Source organism: Pogoniulus pusillus, chromosome 12, assembly GCF_015220805.1.
Source record: "Pogoniulus pusillus isolate bPogPus1 chromosome 12, bPogPus1.pri, whole genome shotgun sequence".
Taxonomy (NCBI): domain Eukaryota; kingdom Metazoa; phylum Chordata; class Aves; order Piciformes; family Lybiidae; genus Pogoniulus; species Pogoniulus pusillus.
The window spans coordinates 33,530,549-33,554,989 of record NC_087275.1 but is presented as its reverse complement, the minus strand read 5'-3'; the positions used below and the strand labels follow the sequence as shown (position 1 = coordinate 33,554,989).

General features: G+C 56.7%; 1 protein-coding gene across 2 annotated transcripts; it reads right to left on the bottom strand.

Annotated features, from left to right (window-relative positions):
- Window positions 1-3,213: 3,213 nt before the first annotated feature.
- On the bottom strand, window positions 3,214-23,291 carry VEGFD (vascular endothelial growth factor D). 2 transcript variants are annotated; one of them, XM_064152195.1, is made up of 8 exons: window positions 22,507-22,550; window positions 19,561-19,693; window positions 12,126-12,336; window positions 9,784-9,974; window positions 7,255-7,403; window positions 6,516-6,613; window positions 4,157-4,352; window positions 3,214-3,851 (listed from the first exon to the last, which is right to left on the bottom strand). In XM_064152195.1, the coding sequence occupies exons 2-8, from the start codon at window positions 19,639-19,641 to the stop codon at window positions 3,725-3,727; spliced, it is 1,053 nt and encodes a 350-aa protein (XP_064008265.1). In that variant the 5' UTR covers window positions 19,642-19,693; window positions 22,507-22,550; the 3' UTR covers window positions 3,214-3,724. The 2 variants fall into 2 exon arrangements, with proteins under 2 accessions (XP_064008265.1, XP_064008263.1); XM_064152193.1 differs by lacking the exon at window positions 19,561-19,693 and having other exon boundaries at window positions 22,507-23,291.
- Window positions 23,292-24,441: the final 1,150 nt, after the last annotated feature.

Here is a 24,441-nt window from a genome sequence, read left to right as displayed (position 1 = left end):
TTCAGGTTAGTGCTGGAGAGCTGCTCACTGCTCCTCGGACTCGTCACTGGTCCAGCCTAGGAGCTCCTGGGCACACAGTCCACAGTGCTGCCTGCGCTCTCCCTGCCAGAAGCACCCTCCAGAAGGCCTGGTGGCCTTGCACTGGCAGAGCTCAGGGCTACTTCTACCTGTGCCTGTGTTTATGTATTTCATAGGATCATAGACTCAGCCAGGCTGGAGCAGAGCTCCAAGCTCCCCCAGCCCAACCTGTCCCCCCAGCCAGACCGTGGCAGCCAGTGCACCACCAGCATCAGCTCTGCAAGAAGCCTCCTGGCCCACATGGCGCAGATGCAGCTCTGCCTTTACCTGCTCTGGACCAGGTGAGATAGAGTCTCCCACAGGTGGTGCTGCCAAGCCACAGCCTGTTGGCCACACCAGATGTGGGTTTACCTTTTTCTTGTCTCAGCAGCCCTGAGTCCCCACTGAAGTGCTTCAGCATGCAGCCTCAGCTGGGTTAGGAGGCCTCTCAAGTGAACCTTGTGCTTGTGCCTTTCAGACTGTATTTGATTAACTCTTTGAAAACATCCTGGGAATTTATATCCTAGAGTCCCTACAGGCTGAAGTGCCAGGACTCTTGGATGGGAGCTCAGGCTGAGAGCTAAACAGGGGTAAGGGCTTCTTGGTGGAGGAAGCAAAGCCTGCAGTGACAACAGCAGATGGAGCTCCTGCAGACCTCAGACCTGCTGCTGGAGATGCAAAGCATCTTCACCTGATGTGTGCTGTGTCCTGCACAGCCTTACAGCACTGCTGCCTGTGCTGATGGTGCCCCTCAGTGCAGTACCTGCCTGCTTTCTGCTGTCTGGCTGCAAACTGAATTGCCTACCAAGCTAAACAGGAGCTACTCAGGATTTGGTGGCTCACCTCCAGCGTTAGGCAGGCAGCCAGGCTGCGACAGACATCCAGGCTGCAACAGACATCCAGGCTGCGACAGACATCCAGGCTGCAACAGGCAGACAGGCTGCGACAGACATCCAGGCTGCAACAGGCAGACAGGCTGCAATGGGCAGGCAGCTTGAAACTGCAAAGCAAGTCATTAATTGTAACAACACTAAAAGCCAGCAAATGAAAGGAGGGTTTCTTCAAGCTGAGGGCAGGGATCCATCCAAAAGGGTCCTGACAGGCTTGAGCAGTGAGCCACTGACAACTGCATGAGGTTCAACAAGTCAAAGTGCAAGGTCCTGCAGCTGGCTCCTCTTGTGTGCTCGGTTTGCTTCCCTGGCTAAAGGAGCAGTTTCCTTTTCACTTAATTCAAAGCAGACTTTCTCCTCCCCAGTGAAACATTCTCAGAGAGGTCTGCGAGCAACTGCTGATGTAGGACTCTGACAGGAAGAGAATTAATGGCAGGACATCATTTGTAGCCCCTGGCTTGTTTGCTCTGGGGTGTAGACTGTAACAAATGAGAACACAGATTCGCTTGTCCTGGCAAACCTCCTGGAGCTCCAGAGAGACCAATTCACTGCAGGAGTCAAGAAGGTGACTTTAAAGCTGAAACCCATGCAACAGTTCTTCAGAGAACACAAAGGAGCCTGACTGCTCAAAGAGCTTCCACAGACCTCTGGGGGGTTCCAAGGGCTCTGTTTTTCTTTTACACTACTGCAAAGCAAAATAACCCATTTGAAGTAGCAGAGCTCCTGGCTTGCAGTGGGCCAGAAAGCAGCCAAACAAACAACAAAGCCAACAGAACCCAACAAGCAGAGTCACAACTTTGATTTTGGCTGGGGAACAGGAATCACAGAACCCCCGAGTGGCTCAGGCTGGCAGGGAGCTCAGAGCTCCTCTGCTCCAACCTGCCCACCATGCTCAGGGACACCTCTCAGCCAGACTCAGCTGCTCAGGGCCTCAGCCAGCCTGGCCCAGAACACCCCCAGCAAGGAGGCAGCTACACCCACCACACACCTGTGTGTCTGTAGAGCCTCTTGCAGGAGCAAGGGAACTGTAAGGGTGAGCTGCTGCTGCCAGGCTGCTTCACCTGGTTTTGTACTGGGGTCACATTTGCCTCCCTGCCCACTGCATGACAGTTCCTCAGCAGGTGAGCCCGGTACAGACCAGCAGTAACCCTGCTGCAGGGCCTCCACCCAGCCCATTCACAGGTCAGGCTGTGTATTTTGGGGGGAGGGTTCCAGGCCAGCTGCCAGCACAGGTAACAAGGACAGCCTGCCAGTGGCTTTGCACAGACCTGGATCCCAGGCAGCTCAGGAAGAGCTCAGAGCAGTCAGCCAGGGCCAAACCCCAAAGGCCTTTCCCAGGCAGAAGGCACCCACCTCTTGTGTCCTGCTTGCAGGTCCTGCTTGCAGCAGTTGCTTAGTTTGCTCCATTCCCTTCCTTCACAGTGCAGTGGAGAACTGGAGAATTCCCCAGAGCAGACAAAAGCATCCAGGCATCAGGGCTGCTCCCCAGGGGACACAAAAGCCTCCAGGCATCAGGGCTGCTCCCCAGGGGACACAAAAGCCTCCAGGCTTCAGGGCTGCTCCCCAGGGGACACAAAAGCCTCCAGGCATCAGGGCTGCTCCCCAGGGGACACAAAAGCATCCAGGCATCAGGGCTGCTCCCCAGGGGACACAAAAGCATTCAGGCATCAGGGCTGCTCCCCAGGGGACACAAAAGCCTCCAGGCATCAGGGCTGCTCCCCAGGGGACACAAAAGCATCCAGGCATCAGGGCTGCTCCCCAGGGGACACAAAAGCCTCCAGGCTTCAGGGCTGCTCCCCAGGGGACACAAAAGCATCCAGGCTTCAGGGTTGCCACTGCAGGGCAGGGCTTTGCTCACAATGTTTCATCTGGCCTGGCACAGAGCTGGAGGCTGTCCTTGTGCTCAGGTTGGGTATCACACTGGTACTAAGCCCTCAGGCTGCTGAGCACAACTTCAGTGCAAAGCTGCTGGCATAGCCTGCTGGGCTGGAAGGAAAATCACCTGGTAGTGAAGGGGGCTCTGAGGAGTGAGCACTCGTGTGGCTGCCACCCCTTAGGGAGAGGAGCACACTGCAGCAGGAACAAGGAGATAAATGGCACATGGCTGGAGAGCAGTGTGGAGAAAGAATTCATCTGTGCTCAGACTGGTGAAGCAAGGAGCCTGGTTTGGGCCTGGGCTTGGGCAGGAGCCAGTGCCAGTGGCTCTGGGGGTTTACTTGGTTTCTTTGTTGGGCAGTTTAAAATAAGAGAGGAGAAGCAAACCCACTTGAATGACTGATGCCTTTATTTTCCTATGTACACTTAAATATGGCACATCTGACAGCAGCTGTACAAGGATCTTCAGGTGCTGGTGGAGGGAGCTGGGCAGGAGATCAGAGCAGTCGGTGCTGACCCTGCCCAGTCCTCTACGTGGCATTGCTGGGGAGCTTCCACCCATGAGCTGCTTTAGCCAAGGACTGGGAGACTGAGATCAACTCCTGCCAATTTCTGATAGGCCTTCTGGGGACTGTGACTGCCACCAAGGTGCCAGCTCCACCTTTTAGAAGGCTGTGGTGGCTCTGTCCACTCTTTGTTGCAGTAGTTGTGAGTCCTGGAGCCTCTCAGAGAGCAGTTAGCAGGGTCCCAGAGGACTGCCCTGCAGTTAGTGAGTCATAAATAAATGCAGCCTGAATTCATTCTTCTGCTCTTGCTGTGAAGAGGTTCCTGTTTGCTACTGTTTGAGAGTCAGTGGCAGCTACTTTGCAAAGCAGCGGATGTGGAAGGCTGGGGAAGCTCAGTCAAGGAGTTTCCTTGCTCTGGGACCCGTGAGAACCTCTCTTCTCCTTCGGACAGCGGCAGTGCCTGGGGCATGCTGGTCTGGCAGCTGGGCACGTTCTGGGTTGTGAGGGACATTTGTCCTCACAGCTGTTTGACAGAGGAGACCAAAGTTAAAGCAGCACTGCAATACAGCAGCTCTGCACTGCCACACTGCTCAGCCTCTCACCTCTGAGCGCTGCAGCTCTCTGCAGACAGCGTTTGGCCGTGCCAACACCCCCAGGACAGGACAGGACAGGACAGGGCTCTGCTGCCCCTGCTGCCTTTTCTTCCTCCCTCCAGCAGCTATCTGATTCCAAGAGCACCTCCCAGCCAGTGCAGCAGCTGCAGCTCCAGCATCTCTGCAAGCCACCTGGGCTGCTGCAGCACAGCCACTGAAGGAGGAGGCCACTTACCTGCAGGTCTCGGGGTGAAATATCTTGTGCCTGAGAGCACAGCTCTCCTGGCTCTCCCGGCACAGATAGCAGCTGCAGTTCTCCCTACTCTGGAAGAAATCCGTGGGACACTTCTGTCTGCAGACACATTCACAGTTCTCTTCATCAAACTCCATGTGCTGTCCACACATGGCCAGCTCAGCCAGGGGTGGGAGCTCTGCAACAGAGTCAGAACCAGAGAATGCTTTGCCTTGGAAGGGAACTCCCTCAGCTCCCTCAGCCTGTCCCCACAGCAGAGCTGCTCCAGCCCCCCTTGTTTTCATGGCACTCCTCTGGGCCTGCTCCATCAGGTCCACATCGTTCTGGGCTGGCTGCTGTCCAGCTTCTCACCCACCAGCACCCCCAAGTCCCTTTCTGCAGAGCTGCTCTCACATAGAATCATAGAACCAGGCAGGCTGGCAGAGAGCTCCAAGCTCCCCCAGCCCAACCTAGCACCCAGCCCTGCCCAACCAACCAGACCATGGCACTCAGTGCCCCAGCCAGGCTTGGCTGCAACACCTCCAGCCACAGCCACTCCACCACCTCCCTGGGCAGCCCATTTCAGTGCCAATCACTCTCTCTGCCAGGAACTTCCTCCTAACATCCACCCTAGACCTGCCCTGGCACAGCTTGAGCCTCTGTCCTCTTCTTCTGTTGCTGGCTGCCTGGCAGCAGAGCCCAACCCCACCTGGCTACAGCCTCCCTGCAGGCAGCTGCAGACAGCAATGAGCTCTGCCTTGAGCCTCCTCTGCTGCAGGCTGCACACCCCAAGCCTGGACTAGTATCAAGGGCTGCCCAGAACTAGGCCCAGGACTTTGCCTTGTTGGACCTCCTGAGATTCTCCTCAGCCCAGCTCTGCAGCCTGTAAGCTCTGCATGTCTGAGTGCTGCTCCTGAAGGGCTGCTCTTGCTTTGCAGCCTCTCACACATCTCTGCCCAACTCTAGTCCTCAGGAGTTTCTGGAAAGCACTTGAGGGGATTGGGCTAATTGCTTCCCTTGCTCTAAGCCTACTCTCTTGTGGGCTATACAAACACTTTGGGAGTCTGGATCTGAGAACAGCTCAGTGTTAGGTTTTGGAATGCACAAATCTTTGATGGACAGTAGGTTTTAGAAGGAACATCTCAGAAAGGAGAGACACAGAAAGCACATCCACACAAGCTGTCACACTCACTGCACAATGCACCTCATTAGTGTGGGGGCAGAACCAAGGGTAGCAAGGTGTGAGCTGAGGGAGTGCTTCCCTCAGGAGCAGCTGCACACTCCTCAGTGAAATGAAGAAGAAAAGAGTGAGCTTGAGCAGCAGGACCCCTGCAGGTGACCTCAGTCTCCTATCTCATGTATCTGCCCCAAAGGACACAGCTGGAGGAGAAGATGAGCCAAAGCCTGGCAGAAAGGGAACACTTCTGAGGAAAGTGTTATTAAAATGCTAGTGGCACATCCCCGGTTAAAGGTCACAGCATATAATGTGTCATGGGAAGGTCATTTCCTGCAGCTTTGCAATTAGCTCTTGGATTTACCCTGAGGAATGTGGACTGTAACCTGCAGCTGTGACCTCTGCAGCCTCAGCCTTTGGTGGCCAGGAAGGGCTTGCCCATTGCTGGGAAGAAACCTTCATTCTTATTTACTCCATGCTGGACAGAACAAGAGCCCAGCCTCACTGGGAGGCAGGAAGGAATCAGCCCCAGATCCTTAGCAGACAAGCCCCTTCCGTGGTGTGTGAGAAGTGGTGTCCAATGTTTCACTCTCACTTTGTTCCTCACACAGATCTTAAGCCCTTCTGCTCCAGGCAGTGCCAAACACAGAGCACCTCAGAGAGGGGCATTTTATCTGAGGGAGTGCTGAATGCCTGTCAGCAAGAGCTCTAACTCAGCAAACCACAGGCTGAAAAGCTTCAAGCTGATGTTAAAACAGCCAAGGGTTGAGAGGACTGTGGCCTCTCTCAGGCCTCGATTTGCTCTGAAGTACACAGCACTAACCCTTCCTTCAGCCAAAAGTCCAACCCCAGCTTAGCTACCGAACCTGGAGAGCAGAGGCACTCATCTGGTGAGAGTCACAGAATGGGTTGGGTTGGAAGGGACCTTGAAGATCATCCAGTTGCAAGTCCCCTGCCATGGGCCCCCCAGCCCAGCAGAAGTAAAATGCCCAAGCATATCCCCTGGGGTGGGGAGAAGCAGACAGGGAGTCTGGTTTCAGGTCAGTTCCTGCACCATAAGCCAAGTCTGCCTAGGGACGTGGGCCCCAAACTATCTCTCTCTCAAAGGAAAGGTGGGACAGAACCAAACTGCACCACCAGCAGCCTGGAAGCAGCCAGCTAAGGGCTCCCTGGGTCATTTAGCTTTACCTTCTCGCTGGCTGGGCTGCTGCACATCCACCACACACTCACACCTGTCACTGTCCCAGATCCAGCCACTGTGGCAAAGCTTGTCGGTAAAGGGGCACCTGGAGGAAGGGAAAAGGAAAGGAAAGAGGGCTCTGAGACCCAGGGGCATGAATGCAGTCACGGCGAGGTGAGCCCAGGTCTGTGCCAGGTCTGTCACTGCTGCCCTGAGCCTGAATGGCTGCCTGGGAGCCAGAGTGCCACGAGAGCTGGCACAGGGCTTTAGCCATGGCTCATACTGCCTGGGAGCCAGAGTGCCACGAGAGCTGGCACAGGGCTTTAGCCATGGCTCACACTGCCTGGGAGCCAGAGTGCCATGAGAGCTGGCACAGGGATTTAGCCTGAGCACAGCACTGTGTGCACCTTGGCTAAACAACGCAGGGCAGAGCTGCTCACACTGGGAAGATGCATGCAGGTATACCCCAACAGCTGCAGTGGGACACAGTGCTGGGGTGGGCACTCTGAGGCCCCCAGTGTCCCAGTAACTCCAGATGGAGCTGAGCTAGCCATATGCTTCTTGGCCTCTGGTGCCCACTCCCGGTTCACCAGGGGTAGCTGAAGCTTTCAAACCCTGAGTGATGTCATTTGGCAACACTGCTGGGATAAGAGACAGGGAAGGGACCTTTGTAATGCTCAGGTCAGAGGGTGATTTGCACCCCGGGCATGCAGAGCCTGTGCACAGCCTGCCAAGGAGGGCACTCACCCATCCTCTTCTGGGTACTGGACAGACCTCCGGATGATGGTGTACTGATGGCGCTGGCTGCTCGGCAGGCACTTGCAGTCTGTGTGGTTGGCAACTTTGATTGGCACGGGCTCAGGAACACTTGTCAGGGGAACTGAGATCTCAAAGAGCTGGGGGGGGTGAAGTAACATTTGTCAGGTTGTGTCACACATTCAGTTTTAAACCAGAGCCTCCTATTCTTTGCCACACTCTCTTCGAGACGCTCACTGTAGGTAAGAACCAGCAGGCGAAGAGAAGCACAAGCAATGCCCACCAAGGTAGGAGCTTGCTGGAATGCCATTCCCAGTGCTGTGTCAGCACTTATTAAACACCCAGGAACATTCAAAATCACTTGGAAACACTCAAAAGCCTATTCTGCATGCTAGGGCCAAATGGAAAAGATAGAGGTGTGGGGAGCTTGGTTCCCAGTCCTAATCAGCTGAACCTCACAAGAGCAGTTTGACTGTGCCAGGCTGTAAGCAAAGCACACAGCTTCAGGAGCCTAACCTAACCCCCACAGCCTCCTCAGACAGGGCAGGAACAGGAGTAGACAGAGCAGAGTTCATTCTGCTTCAGCTGGGCCCCTGCAGGGAGGGGCCGGGGAGCCAAGCAGCACAGCCGCAGTGCGCCCAGGCCGTTGGGCACAGCGCAGCTGCCTGTGGGAGCTGCTGCACCTGCCCTGCCAGACCAGCCCCTGTGCCAGCATGCCTCGGCTGAGTGCCATGGCCACGGGCAGGGGCTGAGAAACGTTGCCAGGCCAGGCAGCTGGACAGGACACTGGGATGTGGCAGTGGCTGGCTTCAGGTGCTGGGAGCTGCCCGGAGCAGATCAGTGCCAAGGAGCAAAGCAGAAGCTCTGTGCCAGGGAGCCAGGCCACTGGCTTCAGAGGAGCAGAGCTGGCCTGAGGGTGCTGGAGCCAGCAGTGGAAGGTAGCTGGGGGCTGTGGGGTCAGTGCTTCATTGGAGGGGTGCTCAGGGAATGTTGCACTCTGCAAAACTGCAGCCTTTCAACACACTTATGAACTCCATCTCCAAACCCATAACAAACAAACTCTTCTCAGGCTGACCCGAGCTGATCAGATGTCTTCTGTGTGTGGCCAACAGCTCCTAACTCCTTTCTCAGTCACAGCAATTAAAGGACACTGATGCAAGCAGGACGGGCCCTGGTTTGTTTTACTCCAGCTGTATTCCAGCACAGCCAGACCCACTGGAATTGCATTCCAGCAAACCTGAGACAAACACAGAAGGGAACTGAACCTACTCCCCAGGAGGAGTTCAGTCTCCTTTGCAAAACAGCTGCCTTCAGGCTTTCTGCTCATTCAGTGAGGAGTGTCTAAGGAGGGATGCAGAAGAAGACTGGAGGAGCAGGCTGCTGTGCCCTGTGGGTATGGGCAGAGATGGCTTCACCCGTGGCAGGAGCTGAGCAGCCCCTGGAGAAGAACATCTCCGTGCACAGGCACTAGAGGCAGTCTGCAGGAAGAGGCTCTCTGGCTGCTGCCTTTCCACTCAGTCGGCACTGCTCACCCCAGCTCTGGTCTGTGTCTCCTGCTGCACCTAAGCTCCAAGTGACTACTGGTTTAAGCCTTTTTATCCCTGTCACTTCAGGCGTTGCTATCCCGAGGCATTCACCTGGAGAACATCTGGCTTTTCCTGCCGGGAACACCTCGCCTTCAGGCTGACACCTGAAAGTGCCACCCAGCCTCTGGCACCCATGGCAGCTTGGGAAATGCAGCTCCTGGACCTCTGCCCTCAGACAGCAACGGTTCCTGGAGCGTCTCAGTCCTTTGCTGCAGAAGATTCCCAGGAGCCAATGCTCCCGAGAGGCTCCAAGCCCAAGTAGCAGGACATTAAAGAAGGAATCGTGGGCTCACAGTATGTTAGGGGTTGTGAGGGACCTCTGGAGCTCTTTGAGGCCAGCCTCTCTGCCAGAGCAGATCAGAGAGTCCAGACAGGGCTGGGAAGGTTTCAGAGAAGGAGCCCCCACCACCTGGGCAGCCTGTGCCAGGGCTCCACGATCCTTACAGTAAACAAAGTTCCTCCTCATGTTGAGGTGGCACCTCCTGTGCTGCAGTTTTCCATCCCTTGCCCCTTGTCCTATCTCAGGGCACAGGTGAGCAGAGTCTGTCCCTGTTCCTTCTTCCTGAGCCCCAGCCCTCAGATACTTACAGACATCGATGGGTCCCCTCTCAGCCTTCTCTTCTGCAGGCCAAACAGCCGCAGGGCTCTCAGCCTCTCCTCCTCAGGCAGAGCTCCATAAACTGCTTAGCAACATGTGAGCCTGCAGCACTTTCCCAGGGTCTGGGTCTCCCTCCCTGCCCATCTAGAGCCATGCAGGCAAGGGCTGGTGCTGCTCCTGTCTGCCTTCGCTCTGCACGGCTGGGGAATCCCTCCTGCTGGTCGTCACGGCGGTGCAGACAGGGCTGTCGCAGCAGCACCTCAGACACCAGGCATCCTCCTTCCCCTCCCTCCGCGGCCAGGCAGGGCAGAGGGCAGCGGGGGCTGCCTGCCTTACCGTTTTGGAGACGTAGGTGGTGCTGGTGTTGGCGCAGCTCAGGCTCTCCTCGTTGCAGCAGCCCCCACACCTGAACACAGTCACGCAGGGAGGCTTGAAGAACTTGTTGGTGGTTGTGCCCAGCTCCTTGGCCACCTCCACGCAGGTTTCCCTGGGCACACATTGGGTCTTCTGCCACTCCTCATCTATGACTGCAGAAAGCACAACCGCTTAGGAACAGCACAGCAAACCTCAGCCTCTGACTGCTGAGAGAGAAGCATTCATGAACTAACATGAAGTGCTGGCAGGCAGCTGCACTGCCTGGGATCCAGCTGCACTGCCTGAAACCCAGCTGCACTGCCTGGGATCCAGCTGCACTGCCTGAAACCCAGCTGCACTGCCTGGGATCCAGCTGCACTGCCTGAAACCCAGCTGCACTGCCTGGGATCCAGCTGCACTGCCTGAGATCCAGCTGCACTGCCTGAAACCCAGCTGCACTGCCTGGGATCCAGCTGCACTGCCTGGAACCCACCTGCACCACAGGGACCCACTTGCACCTCTGGGACCCACTTGCACCACTGGGACCCAGCTGCACTGCCAGGGATGGCTGTAAAGACCAGCAAGAGCCTGAGTGCAGACTTTGAGCAGCTGCCCTGGCAGAGGTAACTGCCACATCTCTGCCTTCAGATTGCAGTGGGGATGACCAAAGTGTCTAATTCCAGTGGGACTGCTGCTGAGAGTCAGCTTGGTGGTGTCTGCCTGACAAAGCTGGCCCACAGCCTCTTCTGCCTTGCTCCAAGGCAGACCTCTTTGGGTCACTTCATCCTCTCTTGGGGTGCACCCCACTGCAGAGTAGCAGAGGCTGAGGCTGGCTGCAGAGGCACATTAATGATTACCAGATCCTGGTCAGGGGCATTAATGCTCCTCCTGGGTGCCAGCCAGGGAGTGCTGCTTCCAAAGGGCCTAGCAAAATCCAACACAAACACTCTCACACCTCAGCACCACCACTGGTGGGGTCAAGCTGAAGAGAGGAATGTGCCCTCAGGCCTGGTTTGCCTCTTGGGAGCACTGGGGCACCCTTCCAGCACTCGGCTTTGCAGAGCAGGAATTTCTGTCAGAGCAATCTGTCGCCTTCCGCGAGGAGGAGGAATGCAGGGACTGACCCGGGGGAGAGAGCTCTGACACTGCCATCCAGATCTCCCTCTTCTGGCTGCAGACCACCACCCCTTGTCCTGTCACAACAGGCCCTGCTCAAGCCTGTCCCCAGTTTTCCAAGAGGCCCCCCGAGGCACCTCTGCCAATCCTACAAGTGTCAACTGCAGAGAGCTCCAGCCTGGTGAAGCAATTTGCCAGCACTCCAGAACTGCTCTTGGAGACAAATCTGCCCAGCACACTGCAGAGCCAAGGTAGCTCAGGAGAGTGAGCTGACCTCTCTGGAGACACTTGCTCAAGCAGGAGGCAGTTAGGCACCAGCTCCTTGCTCTGGAATCCCCACCCAGACGCTGCTGCTGCTGCACTGCTTTCTATCAGGGTACAGCTAATCACAAAAGGGATTTCTCTGCTGGCAGCAAAGCTCCTTTGTGTCTGCCTGAGGGCAAATTCTGAGATCCAGCAGCTGACTGCCCCTGGGGCACTCATCCCAACCTGTCCTTCCCCTCATTTCTGTGGAGTGACAAATCCATACAAGACACAGCTTCCCTTTGGAGAGTACAGAGAACAGCAAACCTGACTGGCACCAGATGGGGAGGTCTGCTCCAGCTGTTGCCTGACACTTATTCGGGCACAGTCACTTCCCATGCATGCCCTGGGGTGGTTTCCAGTGTGGGTGTACTGAGAATCGCAGAGTGGCTCAGGTTGGAAAGGGAGCTCAGAGCTCCACTGCTCCAAGCTCCCCATTGTGCCCAGGGACACCTCTCAGCCACACTCAGCTGCTCAGGGCCTCAGCCAGCCTGGCCCAGAACACCCCCAGCAAGGAGGCAGCCACAGCCTCCCTGGGCAGCCTGGGCCAGGCTCTCAGCACCCTCACACTCAACAGCTTCTTGCTCAGCTCCACTCTCCCCCTGCTCTGCCTCACCTCCAAACCATTGCCCTTGGCCTGCCTGCAGCCCCCCTCAGCACAAGTCCCTCTGCATCCTTCCTGCAGGCTGCCTTCAGCTCTTGGCAGGCAGCTCTGAGCTGCCCCTGGAGCCTTCTCCTCTGCAGGCTGCACCCCCCCAGCTCCCTCAGCCTGTGCTCACAGCAGAGCTGCTCCAGCCCTGGATCGTGTCTGTGGCCCAGCTCTGTGGCTCCAGGAGCCCCTGGCCCTTCGCACAGCAGCCGCAGCTGGGCGGTGCTGCAGCAGGGCTCAGCAGAGCTGTCCCTACCTTTCAGCGTGTCGATGTCATAGAAGGCAGCAGCGAATCTGGTGGAGCGGTGCGATGCAGCCCGGGAGTCCAAGCTGGCCAAGCTCTTGAGCTTCAGCCTGCACTTCCACAGCTTCCAGTCCTCAGAGTGGGTGATACGGAGCAGCTCTTCCAGGCTGGATGCTCTCCTGATCTGCTGCTCTGATCGCTCCAGTGCTGACAGAGATGTCCTCTGCAAGGGGAAGAAGAGGTCAGGGAGCCAGCACCCTCACAGCCTGTCCCCAGTGCTGCACAGGGAGGCAGTCCCGAGTCCCTGGGAGAACAGGAGCACACAGAGGTGTCCCAGCAGTAAACTGGGCTGCAGGCTCTGTGCCCACATGAACTGGGGAGTGGAAGCCCCGTGGCTGCCTGCCTAAGCTGCCCAGATGTGCCAGCCTGAATCCCACCACCCCTGCAGACAGCGAGCCAGCAGCTGGCGACTACAATCCTTCTGCCTCTGCTGCAACCCACCTCAGGTGCCACCCGCCTTGTGCTAGCCGTGAGACCCCACGGCGGGGCCAGGTGGCACAGCTGGAAGCTGCCCTGAGTACAAGGGCCCATGCACAGGACATTCAGTGTGCTGCGAAGCACAGGCTGCAGCTGCCACTGCCCACTCTGTGTCCCTCGTCAGCCATGGTGGCCTCAGGGGCAGCCTCAGCCCAGCGTTAGCAGCTACTGCATTTTCCAGCTGTGCATTCCCACCGGAAGGCATTCCCTGTGACGTCCTACCCAGTCAGTTTAAAGGTGTTAAGGGCTCTAAAAATACCTGTTGAACAGAAACCTGATGTTGCACAACAGCCCCAGCAGTGCTTTCTGCTCTGGCTGCTGCTCCGCCAGGAGGCACTGAGTCTTGCTTTCCACTGACTCACCAGGGCTGCTGGGAGCTGCTGCCTGCAGCCCCGGTGCCAGCTCAGCTCTGCCAGGGGCTCAGTTGCCCTGGGCTGAAGAGAGCTGCTGCCTGCAGCCTCGGTGCCAGCTCAGCTCTGCCAGGGGCTCAGCTGCCCTGGGCTATCACCTCTGAAAGGCAAAGCTGAGGCACAGGGAGCTGTCCATGGGGTGCATAGGGAGCTGTGCATGGGGTGCATGGGAGCTGTCCATGGGGTGCATGGGGAGCTGTGCATGGGGTGCAAGGGAGCTGTGCATGGGGTGCATGGGGAGCTGTGCATAGGGTGAAAGGGAGCTGTGCATGGGGTGCAAGGGAGCTGTGCATGGGGTGCATGGGGAGCTGTGCATAGGGTGAAAGGGAGCTGTGCATGGGGTGCAAGGGAGCTGTGCATGGGGTGCATGGGGAGCTGTGCATAGGGTGAAAGGGAGCTGTGCATGGGGTGCAAGGGAGCTGTGCATGGGGAGCTGTCCATGGAGTGCATGGGCAGCTGTGCATAGGGTGAAAGGGAGCCGTGCATAGGGTGCATGGGGAGCTGGCCACGGGGTGCATGGGAGCTGTGCATGGGGTGCATGGGGAGCTGTGCATGGGGTGCATGGGGAGCTGTGCATGGAGCGCATGGGGAGCTGTGCATGGAGCGCACAGCAGCCTGCAGGCAGAAGCAGCAGCAGTCAGGTGCTGTGTACAGGACTGGGCAAGAAAAGGGCACAGGGTGAGCCAGAGGGGCAGGTGTGCAGATGGGCTCTGGCAGCAGCCCCCAGCACATCTGCTGTTTGTTCATAACACATCTGTGCAGTTGTTTTGCAGCAACACAGATGTTAACCCTCAGACAGGGGCCAAGTTCCTGTTTGGTAATGACCTTCCCCTGACCCGGAATTCCCTCTGCAGTTCCCTCCAAAGGAGTTCCTCGTTCTGCCTTCATGCCCATGCAGAACATGCCCTGCTGCTGCCATGCCTCAGCTGGAGGTGCCTGCTGACCACAGGTGAGGGAGCTGCCAGACCTCTCCTGTGTGGTGGCGCCTGGAAGCCGATCTCAGCTCCCAGGGAGTGTCAACACTCAGCACCACTGCCTGCACCTCCAGATGGTTTTATAAACAAGCTGCTCAGGATTTTGCTGATCTGGGAAAGCTGAAATTCAGCTCGAGGTCGATGTGTCAGGACTTATTTGCCTTAAGAAGCACAGATAAGTTCCCTCCTGCTCAGGAACTAGCCCCTTGACTTTGCAAAGCACGAGTGGAGGACCAGCACTGGCAGGGCCTCTCTTAACCATCCACAGAACTGCTTCTCTTTGCAGTGAGAAGATGTTCTGAGTCAGCACCTCAGGCTTCCAAACCAGAGCTTACAGAGGACCTGTGAGACAAGAAGGTTCTGTAGAACACAGAAGCACAGAACGAATCAGGCTGGAAAAGACCTTTGATATCATCAAGTCCAACTTATCACCTAACCCTTCTAATTAACTAAACCATGGCACTAAGTGCCTCATGCAGACTCCTCTTAAACACCTCCAGGCACGGGGACTCCACCACACAACACAGCCCTGCACTTCTGGTAGAGAAGAGAAAGCTCAGGGGCAGCTCAGAGCCCTCAGTACCTGAGGGCAGCCTGCAGGAAGGCTGCAGAGGGACTTGTGCTGAGGAGGTCTGCAGGCAGGCCAAGGGCAATGGTTTGGAGCTGAGGCAGAGCAGGAGGAGAGTGGAGCTGAGCAAGAAGCTGTTGAGTGTGAGGGTGCTGAGAGCCTGGTACAGGCTGCCCAGGGAGGCTGTAGATGTCTCCTGCTGTGGAGGCCAGACTGCAGGCCAGGCTGGATGAACAACCTGGTGTAGAGGAAGCTGTCTCTACAGGGGGCATCAGAACTCCATCATCTTTGAGGTCCCTTCCAACCTGAGCCGTTCTATGACTGTGCAACTGCAGCAGGGTCTGAAGGAGCTGTGAGTGGCTGCAGGGCAGCACTGGCAGCTGCCTGGCTAGAGGACAGCCTCTGGTTCCTTGCCTCCCAGCCACGGGCCAGCTGCCAGCTGTGCTGTGCCTCACGGCACACAGGCTGCGAGCTGCTGCGTCCAGGGCACTGCCAGGGAGTTTCTGTGGAACAGCTGCGCTCTCTCTTGGCAGCAGAACAGGGCAGCTCTGCCACCGGGACACCAGGACGAGGCTCTCCTTGGTGACTGAGGAGCTCTTGTTTACCCACTGTGCTGGTGAGGATGACAAGCTCCTGTGGAGCCTCTGCAGCAACAGGAACTCCTCTGGACAACTTTCACCATTGGAATTACAGAAGAGGAGAGAGGAGAGGACCTTGGGGCCTCCTGCATAACAGGTGGCAAAAGGGTGAGAGCAGCTTCTGCATCTGGAGCACATCAGGGGAGCACATCAGGCTTGCAGCTGTCACTTACTGCCTTAGCAACAAGAAACTGCATCACCCTGGAACCATCTCACGTGTGGGCTCCACTCCTCCATGTCTGACACACAGCAGTTTGCCATCAGCACTGCACTGCACTTCTGAGGAGAGAGAACTGCAACAGCTCCAATAACAGCAGAATTCAATGCTGCCAGCTAGGGACTTCTGAGAGGTGAAGTCACATCCCTGACACTGCTCTGCTGAGCCCTCACCTGCAGCACTGCCTCCAGCTCTGGGCTCCCCCCAGCAGAAGAGGGACATGGAGCTGCTGGAGAGACTCCAGAGGAGGCCATGGAGATGCTCAGAGGGCTGCAGAAGCTCCCTTGTGGGGACAGGCTGGGAGAGTTGGGGCTGCTCAGCCTGGAGAAGGCTGCAGGGAGACCTCAGAGCAGCCTGGCAGTGCCTGAAGGGGCTGCAGGAGAGCTGGGAAGGGACTTTGGAGAAGGGCTGGAAGTGGCAGGATGAGAGGGAATGGATTGGAGCTGGAGGAGGGCAGACTGAGACTGGAGAGGAGGAAGAAATTCTTTGCAGTGAGGGTGGTGAGAGACTGGCACAGGTTGGCCAGGGAGGCTGTGGCTGCCTGTTCCCTGGAGGTGTTCAAGGCCAGGCTGGATGAGGCCTTGAGCAACCTGGGCTGGTGGAGGTATCCCTGCCCATGGCAGCGGGTTGGAACTGGATGATCTTTGGGGTCCCTTCCAGCCCAATCCATTCTGTGAATCTCTGACTTCATCTTCTCCAGAAGCATCACCATCATCTCCGCTTAGTGCACAGGAGAGCATGAGCAGAGAGGCCAGGGAGGAGTCTCTGACTCTTTGGCCAGAAGGGCTCTCAGACAATGCATCATAGAATCACAGGCTCACAGAATCACCCAGGCTGGAAGAGACCCCCAAGATGATCTGAGCAAGGCCCAGAACCGGAGGAGAAGCAGCTTCTAGACTGCTCCACTTCTGATGTTGTGTGATAAAAGGGTCCCTCCAGACTCCTTCCCTTAGGACTCTGTCTCCTTGGCTTCCACTGAAGACAGGAGGCTTAATTACCAGCTGAGTCTAGTTGAGAGGTGTCCCTGCCCATGGTGGGGAGGTTGGAGTAGATCATCCTTGGGGTCCCTTCCAGCCTAGGCCAGTCCAGAGTGCCCAGACTGTGACTGTCACAGAACCACAGATGACTGATTGGAAGAGACCTCCATGACCATGCAGCCCAACCTTCAGCCCAGCACTTCCACCCAGGCACTTCCCTTTGGGGGCTCTGGACGAGGGCTTTGGGATGGCTCAGCAGCAGAGGTGAATGGAATCAGACCCCTGGGTGTCATTTTACCACTTGAGATAGTTTTCCCATGGGGGTCCCTCCAGTTCCTGCTGTTCTTGGTTTCTGGGCTCGCCCCAAGACACTTTCATAAACGCCTGGGTGTGAGCCGAGCCCAGCGGCGGGCCAGGATCCAGAGCAAAGCACTGCCAGTCCTGGCTGAACTCATGTTACCCCAGTCACATGCACTCCTCTTCCTGGAACTGGAACTTTCCTTCACTGACATTTGCCTATCAGCTCAGGGAAGCCTCCTGGCAGGAGTCACACTGCAGAGCGGGCAGAGGTGCCTGCATGTGGCACGTTCCCTGCACGCAGCCTGGCATCTGGTACAGCCACACTGGGCACCCTCTGTGCACTCCAGGCCAACACACACAATTCCCTCCCCAGCTCCCACAATGGACCCTCAAAACTCACTCAGCATCCTGCCCATCTGACATCCTGCTTCACACCGAGTCCTCCTGGCAGCCTCATGACAGGGACAGCAGCCATGGAATGGCTTCGGCTGGAAGGGACCTCAGAGATCATCTACTCTGCCACGGGCAGGGACACCTCTCAGCCACACTCAGCTGCTCAGGGCCTCCTCCAGCCTGGCCCAGAACACCCCCAGCAAGGAGGCAGCCACAGCCTCCCTGGGCAGCCTGGGCCAGGCTCTCAGCACCCTCACACTCAACAGCTTCTTGCTCAGCTCCACTCTCCCCCTGCTCTGCCTCACCTCCAAACCATTGCCCTTGGCCTGTCTGCAGACCCCCTCAGCACAAGTCCCTCTGCAGCCTTCCTGCAGGCTGCCTTCAGCTCTTGGCAGCAGCTCTGAGCTCTGCCTGGAGCCTTCTCCTCTGCAGGCTGCACCCCCCCAGCTCCCTCAGCCTGTGCTCACAGCAGAGCTGCTGCAGCCCTGGCAGCATCTTTGTGGCCTCCCCTGGCCTCCCTCCAGCAGCTCTGTGTCCTCCCCCTGCTGGGGACAGCAGCAGTGGAGGCAGGACTAGAGGTGAGGTCTGAGCAGAGCAGAGCCAAGGGGCAGAATCCCCTCTCCTGCCCTGCTGTCCACACTGCTCTGGATGTAGTCACCCCTTTCCAACACCCACACTGGATTGCCAAACCCCCTGTGCTCAGCATGATTCTGCTGAAGCAGAAAGAACTTTGTTGGTGTTCCAACACTGCCGCCCATAACAGAGCCTGCAGGCACCACTGCCGCCCATAACAGAGCCTGCAGGCACCACTGGCACCCATAACAGAGCCTGCAGGCACCACTGGCACCCATAACAGAGCCTGCAGGCACCACTGCCGCCCATAACAGAGCCTGCAGGCACCACTGGCACCCATAACAGAGCCACACTCACTGAGCCCAGCTGATGGCTTGTCCTGGCTGCCTTGTGAGCACAGATCGACGAGAGCGGCTGCACTACAGCCTGAACAGCAGATAGATTTGTTTGCTGCTTCTCAAGAGTGAGAAGTGCTGTTGATAGAGCAGCTGTGTCTTAGGCGCTCCCTTTCTGGTAAGAGCCAAGGACAGAGGCAGTACAGCACGGCAACAGCACAGAACTGTTCTCTTATGCTTCCCTGGAGCTTGTCAAGGCCCTAACAGATAAGCCAGAACAAATTGGCTTTCCTCATCACTGCCCTGGGCGCTTCCCACTCCTGAAGGAAAGCACAATCACCTGCCCAGAACGCAGGGGTTTGGCTCGCCCTGCCTTCAGAGACGGTCATCAGAGCAGGGACAGGGCTGGGCTGACCAAACCCTTGTACAGTTACAGGTCTGACCATTTCTCTACTACTACAGTTTCATAATCTCCATTTGAAGCAGTTTGCTGACTTCGACAGGCAGCTGGGTGTGAGGATGGGAACCTTTCAAACAGAGGAAGTCCTCAGAGCTGTTTTCTGTTCTAGCTGCTGAGCAGTTTGCTGTGCTCTTAGGAGTTGCCTCTGAGGAAGATGCCTCAGTGGAGAGAAGATCTGCTGGAATCTTTCTTTTCTAGGCATTGAGCAACATCTTCAAGGAGGATCAGGGGTGACCTCATTGCTGTCTACAACTACCTGAAGGGAGGCTGTAGCCAGCTGGGGTTGGGCTCTGCTCCCAGGCAACCAGCAGCAGAACAAGGGGGGACAGCCTCAAGTTGTGCCAGGGCAGGTTGAAGCTGGATGTTAGGAGGAAGTTGTTGGCAGAGAGAGTGATTGGCACTGGAATGGGCTGCCCAGGGAGGTGGTGGAGTCACCATCCCTGGAGGTGTTGAAGTCAAGCCTGGCTGGGGCACTTAGTGCCATGGTCTGGTTGACTGGATAGGGCTGGGGGATATATTGGACTGGATGATCTTGGAGGTCTCTCCCAACCTGGTTGATTCCATGATTCTGTGAGGTACCAAGCACCTCTGCAGGTCTGTCTGCAGATCAGGGTCAGTGGTAGTCACTGAGACAAAAGCTCACATCCACCTCTGCTGTTTAAGCTTCTTTGGAGAGCTCTGTTTTGGTTGTACAGACAAACTGCAGATGGCTTTGAGAAGGCAGAGAGGCAAAGAACTCCTCAATCCCTTCTGCTCACGGTGTGATAGCTCTCCAGCATTCCCATGCCTTCCCAAAGGGAAGGCATTCTCCCCTTAGCTGGTACCAGACCCGAGAGTCACAGGCAAGTGCTGCTGTACTCTGAGCAATGGATGACAGCCATGCCCCAGCAGGGTTTGGGAAGTGGCTTCTGCCTCTGTCCAGCTGAGTGGCAATGAGAGATCGTTGAATCCAAGGCCTGTTAGAGCAAAAATGACTACTCAAAGCTGTACCAATGCTTAGCACAGAACAAGTGAAAAAGAGATTGGGCTGTGGAAGAGGACTGTAGGCACCAGAGAGCAGTTTACCTCCCAGGCTAGGCACAGCTGACCCCTCAGTCTTCTGATCAGGCAGCAGATTTCTAGGTCAGTGATGCTCCTCAGGTTCATCACTTGTGGGTCCTAATCAACCAAAGGAGGGTTCACCATGGGGAGAAGACCTCTGCATAAAGAAAAGTCTGTCATACCTTGGCCACTACCACTTGTCCCTCTCTCCTGTGTTGTCCCTAGCAGGTTACTGACAATTTAAGGGACAGAACAGGGCAGGGAGCAATGAGATTCAAATTCTCAGAGATGAAGACCTTGCAGCCTCATCAGGGAGGAAAGCAAAACACAAGCCATAGCTTTTGGCATGCTCAGCAGCCTGGTGCTCAGCAGATGGGGTCTGTGCTGAACCCCACACCACCCACGGGGGCAGGTCCAGCCTACGTGGCTGAGAGCACAGGACCTGCCCTTCCTCTCCCTCGGGCCACAGGAGCTGGGCAGCCAGGGAAGGGAGGCTGCAGGATTTGCCTGCGGAAGGGTGAGGAGATGAACAGTGATGGAAGAGGGCAAGAGCTGCCTCAGGAGGCTGACAGCATTAAGGAGACCACAACTAGGAACTGGGATCAGGAACTCTGGCCAGTTGTGACCACAGGGACAAAGAAGCTGAGAGCAGAGGGTGGAAGGGGGAGACCATGGTCAGACACGACCAGAAGGCAGAAGAGGGTGGCACGCAGGGAGCACAGGAGACAAGAGCCTGGGTCTGGAGGTGAGGCCACACAGGTGGCCTGCTGGGAGTGGAGAGAGCAAGGAGCAGATGTGCCTGGTGTGCAGGGCACACTTGGTCTGGATGTGTGCATGGCAGGAAAGGGCTCCTGTGCCCAGGAGAGGATGGCACAGGGAAAACCCAGGCACAACAGAGACACTTGTGCATCACAGCAGCTTGCACTTAAGCTTTTTAGCTCTTACTGCACTGAGGCGTTTGGGGAAGGGTCACAGGAGAGTATTTAATGCTCCTCCCCCCAAACTCTGTTGCATGTTACCAAGCTGCCACCACCCAGTGCCTGAAACCATCAACAGATTAAAACTGCCGTGGGCAGAACTCAGCCACCTGGACTCCTACAGCTGGGAGAGAGCAGGTTACTGCTGCTGAATCCTTCTTGGCTGTCAGTAACTGTGCACTACCTGCATCCTGCCCTTGTGCTTTCAGCCAGCCAATAATGCTGCTGACCAAAAGGCCTGAAGAGCAGTGAGGGGTGGCAGGGGAACGCAGTGCAGCAGGTCTCTGCTCTGCAAACTCAACTGGAGGGTCAGAGTAGGCTTACTTCTGTGTACCATAAACACTACAACATGAAGGACTTTTTGTGAGGTATATCCACATATATCCTCAGGGCCGCAGCCAGCCTGGCCCAGAACACCCCCAGCAAGGAGGCAGCCACAGCCTCCCTGGGCAGCCTGGGCCAGGCTCTCAGCACCCTCACACTCAACAGCTTCTCACTCAGCTCCACTCTCCCCCTGCTCTGCCTCACCTCCAAACCATTGCCCTTGGCCTGCCTGCAGACCCCCTCAGCACAAGTCCCTCTGCAGCCTTCCTGCAGGCTGCCTTCAGCTCTTGGCAGCAGCTCTGAGCTGCCCCTGGAGCCTTCTGCTCTGCAGGCTGCACCCCTCCAGCTGCCTCAGCCTGTGCTCACAGCAGAGCTGCTCCAGCCCTGGCAGCATCTTTGTGGCCTCTCTGGCCTCTCTCCATGCTCCGTGTCCTCCATGCTGGGGACAGCAGCACTGGAGGCAAGATTGGAGGTGAGGTCTGAACAAAGCAAAGCCAAGGAGCAGGATCCCCTCTCCTGCCCTGCTGCCCACATTCTTCTGGCTGCAGCCAGCACCCAGCTGCCTGCAGGGCTGCAGGAGGGCACTGCTGGCTCCTGAGAGCTGCTCAGCACCCAGCACCCCCAAGTCCCTTTCTTCTGAGCTTTTCTCAGTCCACTCTGCACCCAGCCTGAAGTTGTGCCCGGGGCTGGCCTGTCCTGAAGGCAGAAGACAGTTTACTTTGGTGCCAGCGCCTCCAAACCCTGCCTGCTGAAGCACAGGGCTCAGCCATCAGTCACCCCACAGCACACATCGCTCGCACTCCTGATGCCTCATGCTGGCAGCAGCAGCCTGCAGCTCAGCTCCCAGCTGAGCGTTTCTGCTCTCACACAGGTCAGCCTGCGGTGCAGCTCACAGCCTGCTCTGTGGCTCTCTCTTGCAAGCAGGAGGCTTGCTGAAGTGCAGGGAAAGCTCTGGCTTGCTGTGCTGTGTCAGAGACACAAGCCCTGTGCCCTGCACCACACCCGAGTTCAGCAGCTTGGATGCACTGCAGGTGCTGAAACTTGTCCCAGCTTCTGCCCTGACTTTCCTCAGCGACTGCCCTGGATGTTCTCACAGGGAAGTCAGACCTGAGCAGCCCTACTCTCCAGACGAGGTTCCAGCTTAGACTGGGTTTGCAGTGAGGAGAAAAGTCAATTCCTAAGCAATGTGCTCTGTTACTAGTAGCCACTGCTTATTTTGATGCCCTGGGTAGCATCTCCTCCCCAAACACCAGGGAAGTCTCTCTCTGGTCTCTGCACGCAAGGGAACAAGTGCTGAGCACCTGTGTTTAGAGGCCACTTTCCCGTCCCGGGGTCCCAACCCTGCAGTTACCAATCCCTGAAGCGCAGGAGTTTGCTCAGCAGCGTTCTGAGTGCTCTGCCTTGCAGTTGCCTTTACCTTTACATTGCTCCTGTGTTCTTCATGACTGACAACCAAAAACTTAGCTTGAGAATGAAGAGAGGAGCAATTAATAATAAATAGGAGAAAGGCACAAAATGCTAAGGAGCAACCCTGGGTTTCAGTTCCTTAGCTGTTGTTTTCCTCCTCTGGCTGCTGAAGACCTGTACAACTACAGCACCACAAACCCTCTGCGTGTGAAACCCTGCCGGGCTGCACTGTTAGCAAGGGCAGCAAAGGAAGCTCACCTACCTTCACAGAGCCGTTGCCATAGTCCGAGCCTTGCAGCAGCTGCAGAAAGGAGACCATGAACACATTCAGAGTTGCCCAGGGGCTGTACATCCTGAGCTCGGGAACCCACAGGTCGCTACGCGCTCGGAGTGCTGCGGCTGCAGGCGTCCCCTCCAAAAGGCATTTCTCTAGCACCAGGGCGGAACAGAAAAGCTTCCACAAGTTCTCCTACAAACTCTCCAAGGGCTCCAGCATCCAGCAGTCAGCACCTGGCTCTCCACTGCTCAAACACTTGCAAGTTCATCTAAGGGATGTGCCTCCTCGCAGCGCAGACTTGCGAGCAGCTCATTCTGAGGGTTTAAGCGGCTGGCTGGCTGTCTGCATCTGCACGCTCGCAGGGATCACGGCTGCATTCCAGTTAAAGTTCATTTCTCACCCAGCCAGACACAAAGAGGCATTCACAACCCATCTGTGGTCCAGGAGCAGTCAGCAGGCTGCTCTGCCGTGCGCTGGGCAGGCTGCTGGGTGGTGGTGTCGCGGCTGATGTTTTGAGCCCCGGCGCTGTAATCCAACCCCGCGTGAAGAGGTTTTTCCCAGCCTCCATGAAAGCTTGCAGCAGCATGTGCCTTAAATCTGATACAGACTCTGGCAGCAGCACAGGCAGGGCTTGGCCCCGAGCCCACGCTGTCCCTACCAATAGCAGAGCAGGGCTTAAATGAACTGATGCAATCTGGACTCCATTATTTGAAAGCAGCTCACCTGAAACGTGAAACTGCAGCACAGCTCCCTGCACACCACACGTGTCCAGAGTTACTTCTTGGTAAAAAGAGAAGGAGGGAGAGGAAAAGGCTTGCTTCAGTGGGCCCTACCTGCTGTGTCCCAGAGCATCATGAAGAGATTCAGTTTACAAGTCAAAATCTTGCTTGTTGCCACAGGCAGCGTTTTACCTACCTGTGACTACAAAGTGGTGTGCTTGTCACACAAAGCTCCATCATCGAGCTACAGACAGCAAAAGGACAGCACTGTTCCACTCGTACTGCAGCAAAAGACAGTCCCCGCTCCTGCCCCAGAACACACGTGGCCTCCCTGGGCACGGCCAGGTTAAACCCGGAGCAGAGAGGCAGCACTTCAAACTGTGACTCGGACACAGGCTCTGCTCGGGCCAGGTTAAGCCCAGGCTGCCGCACTCACATCCTGCGTTCAGCACAGCAGCTGCACTCTCGTGTGCCTTGGGCTCTGCAGAGCTGGCTCCACCACCCTCTTAACACACACCAGAGCTCTGCTCGCCTCCCCGTGACGTCCAAGCAGGAGCTCTCTCCAGGACGAGTCACACCTCTGTCACTGTGGCCAGCTTGCATCGCTTCTGCTGAAGTGCTCCTCGCAGAGGCTGCAGAGTTCTGTGGACTCAGCCTTCCCAGCTCTCCTCAGGCAGAGTGCCTCTGCTCTACCAGAGCTGGAAATGGGCTTTGCATTTCAAATGCTCCAAAGCGTTTCTATAGCAATCTTTTAAATCATTGGATAGTGCCTTAGCTCGGGCTTTTGCCACTTCTTTTCTGCAAGCAGTCTCTCTTCTCATTGTCTGGCACCCCCCTCCACCAAGTCCACGCTGGTTCATACAGGGAATCATATCCTGGGCTGCTGCCCGAGCAGTGTGGGCAGCAGGGCAGGAGAGGGGATCCTGCCCCTTGGCTCTGCTCAGACCTCACCTCCAATCCTGCCTCCAGTGCTGCTGTCCCCAGCATGAGAAGGACACAGAGCTGTGGAGAGAGGCCAGAGGAGGCCACAAAGATGCTGCCAGGGCTGGAGCAGCTCTGCAGTGAGCACAGGCTGAGGAAGCTGGGGGGGGGGGTGCAGCGTGCAGAGGGGATGGCTCCAGGGGGACCTTAGAGAAGCCTTCCAGTACCTGAAAGGGGCCACAGGAGAGCTGGGGAGGGGCTTTTCACTAGGACTTATATT

Bases quoted from the DNA above. Each gene is read 5' to 3' on its own strand.
- VEGFD (XM_064152193.1), bottom strand. From the start codon at position 22,596: ATGTACAGCCCCTGGGCAACTCTGAATGTGTTCATGGTCTCCTTTCTG. The intron at 9,975-12,125 runs GTAGGGACAGCT...TGCTTTCTGCAG, and splicing joins TGACATCGACACGCTGAAAG to TCATAGATGAGGAGTGGCAG. The intron at 7,404-9,783 runs GTAAGGCAGGCA...CACCCCCCCCAG, and splicing joins CCACCTACGTCTCCAAAACG to CTCTTTGAGATCTCAGTTCC.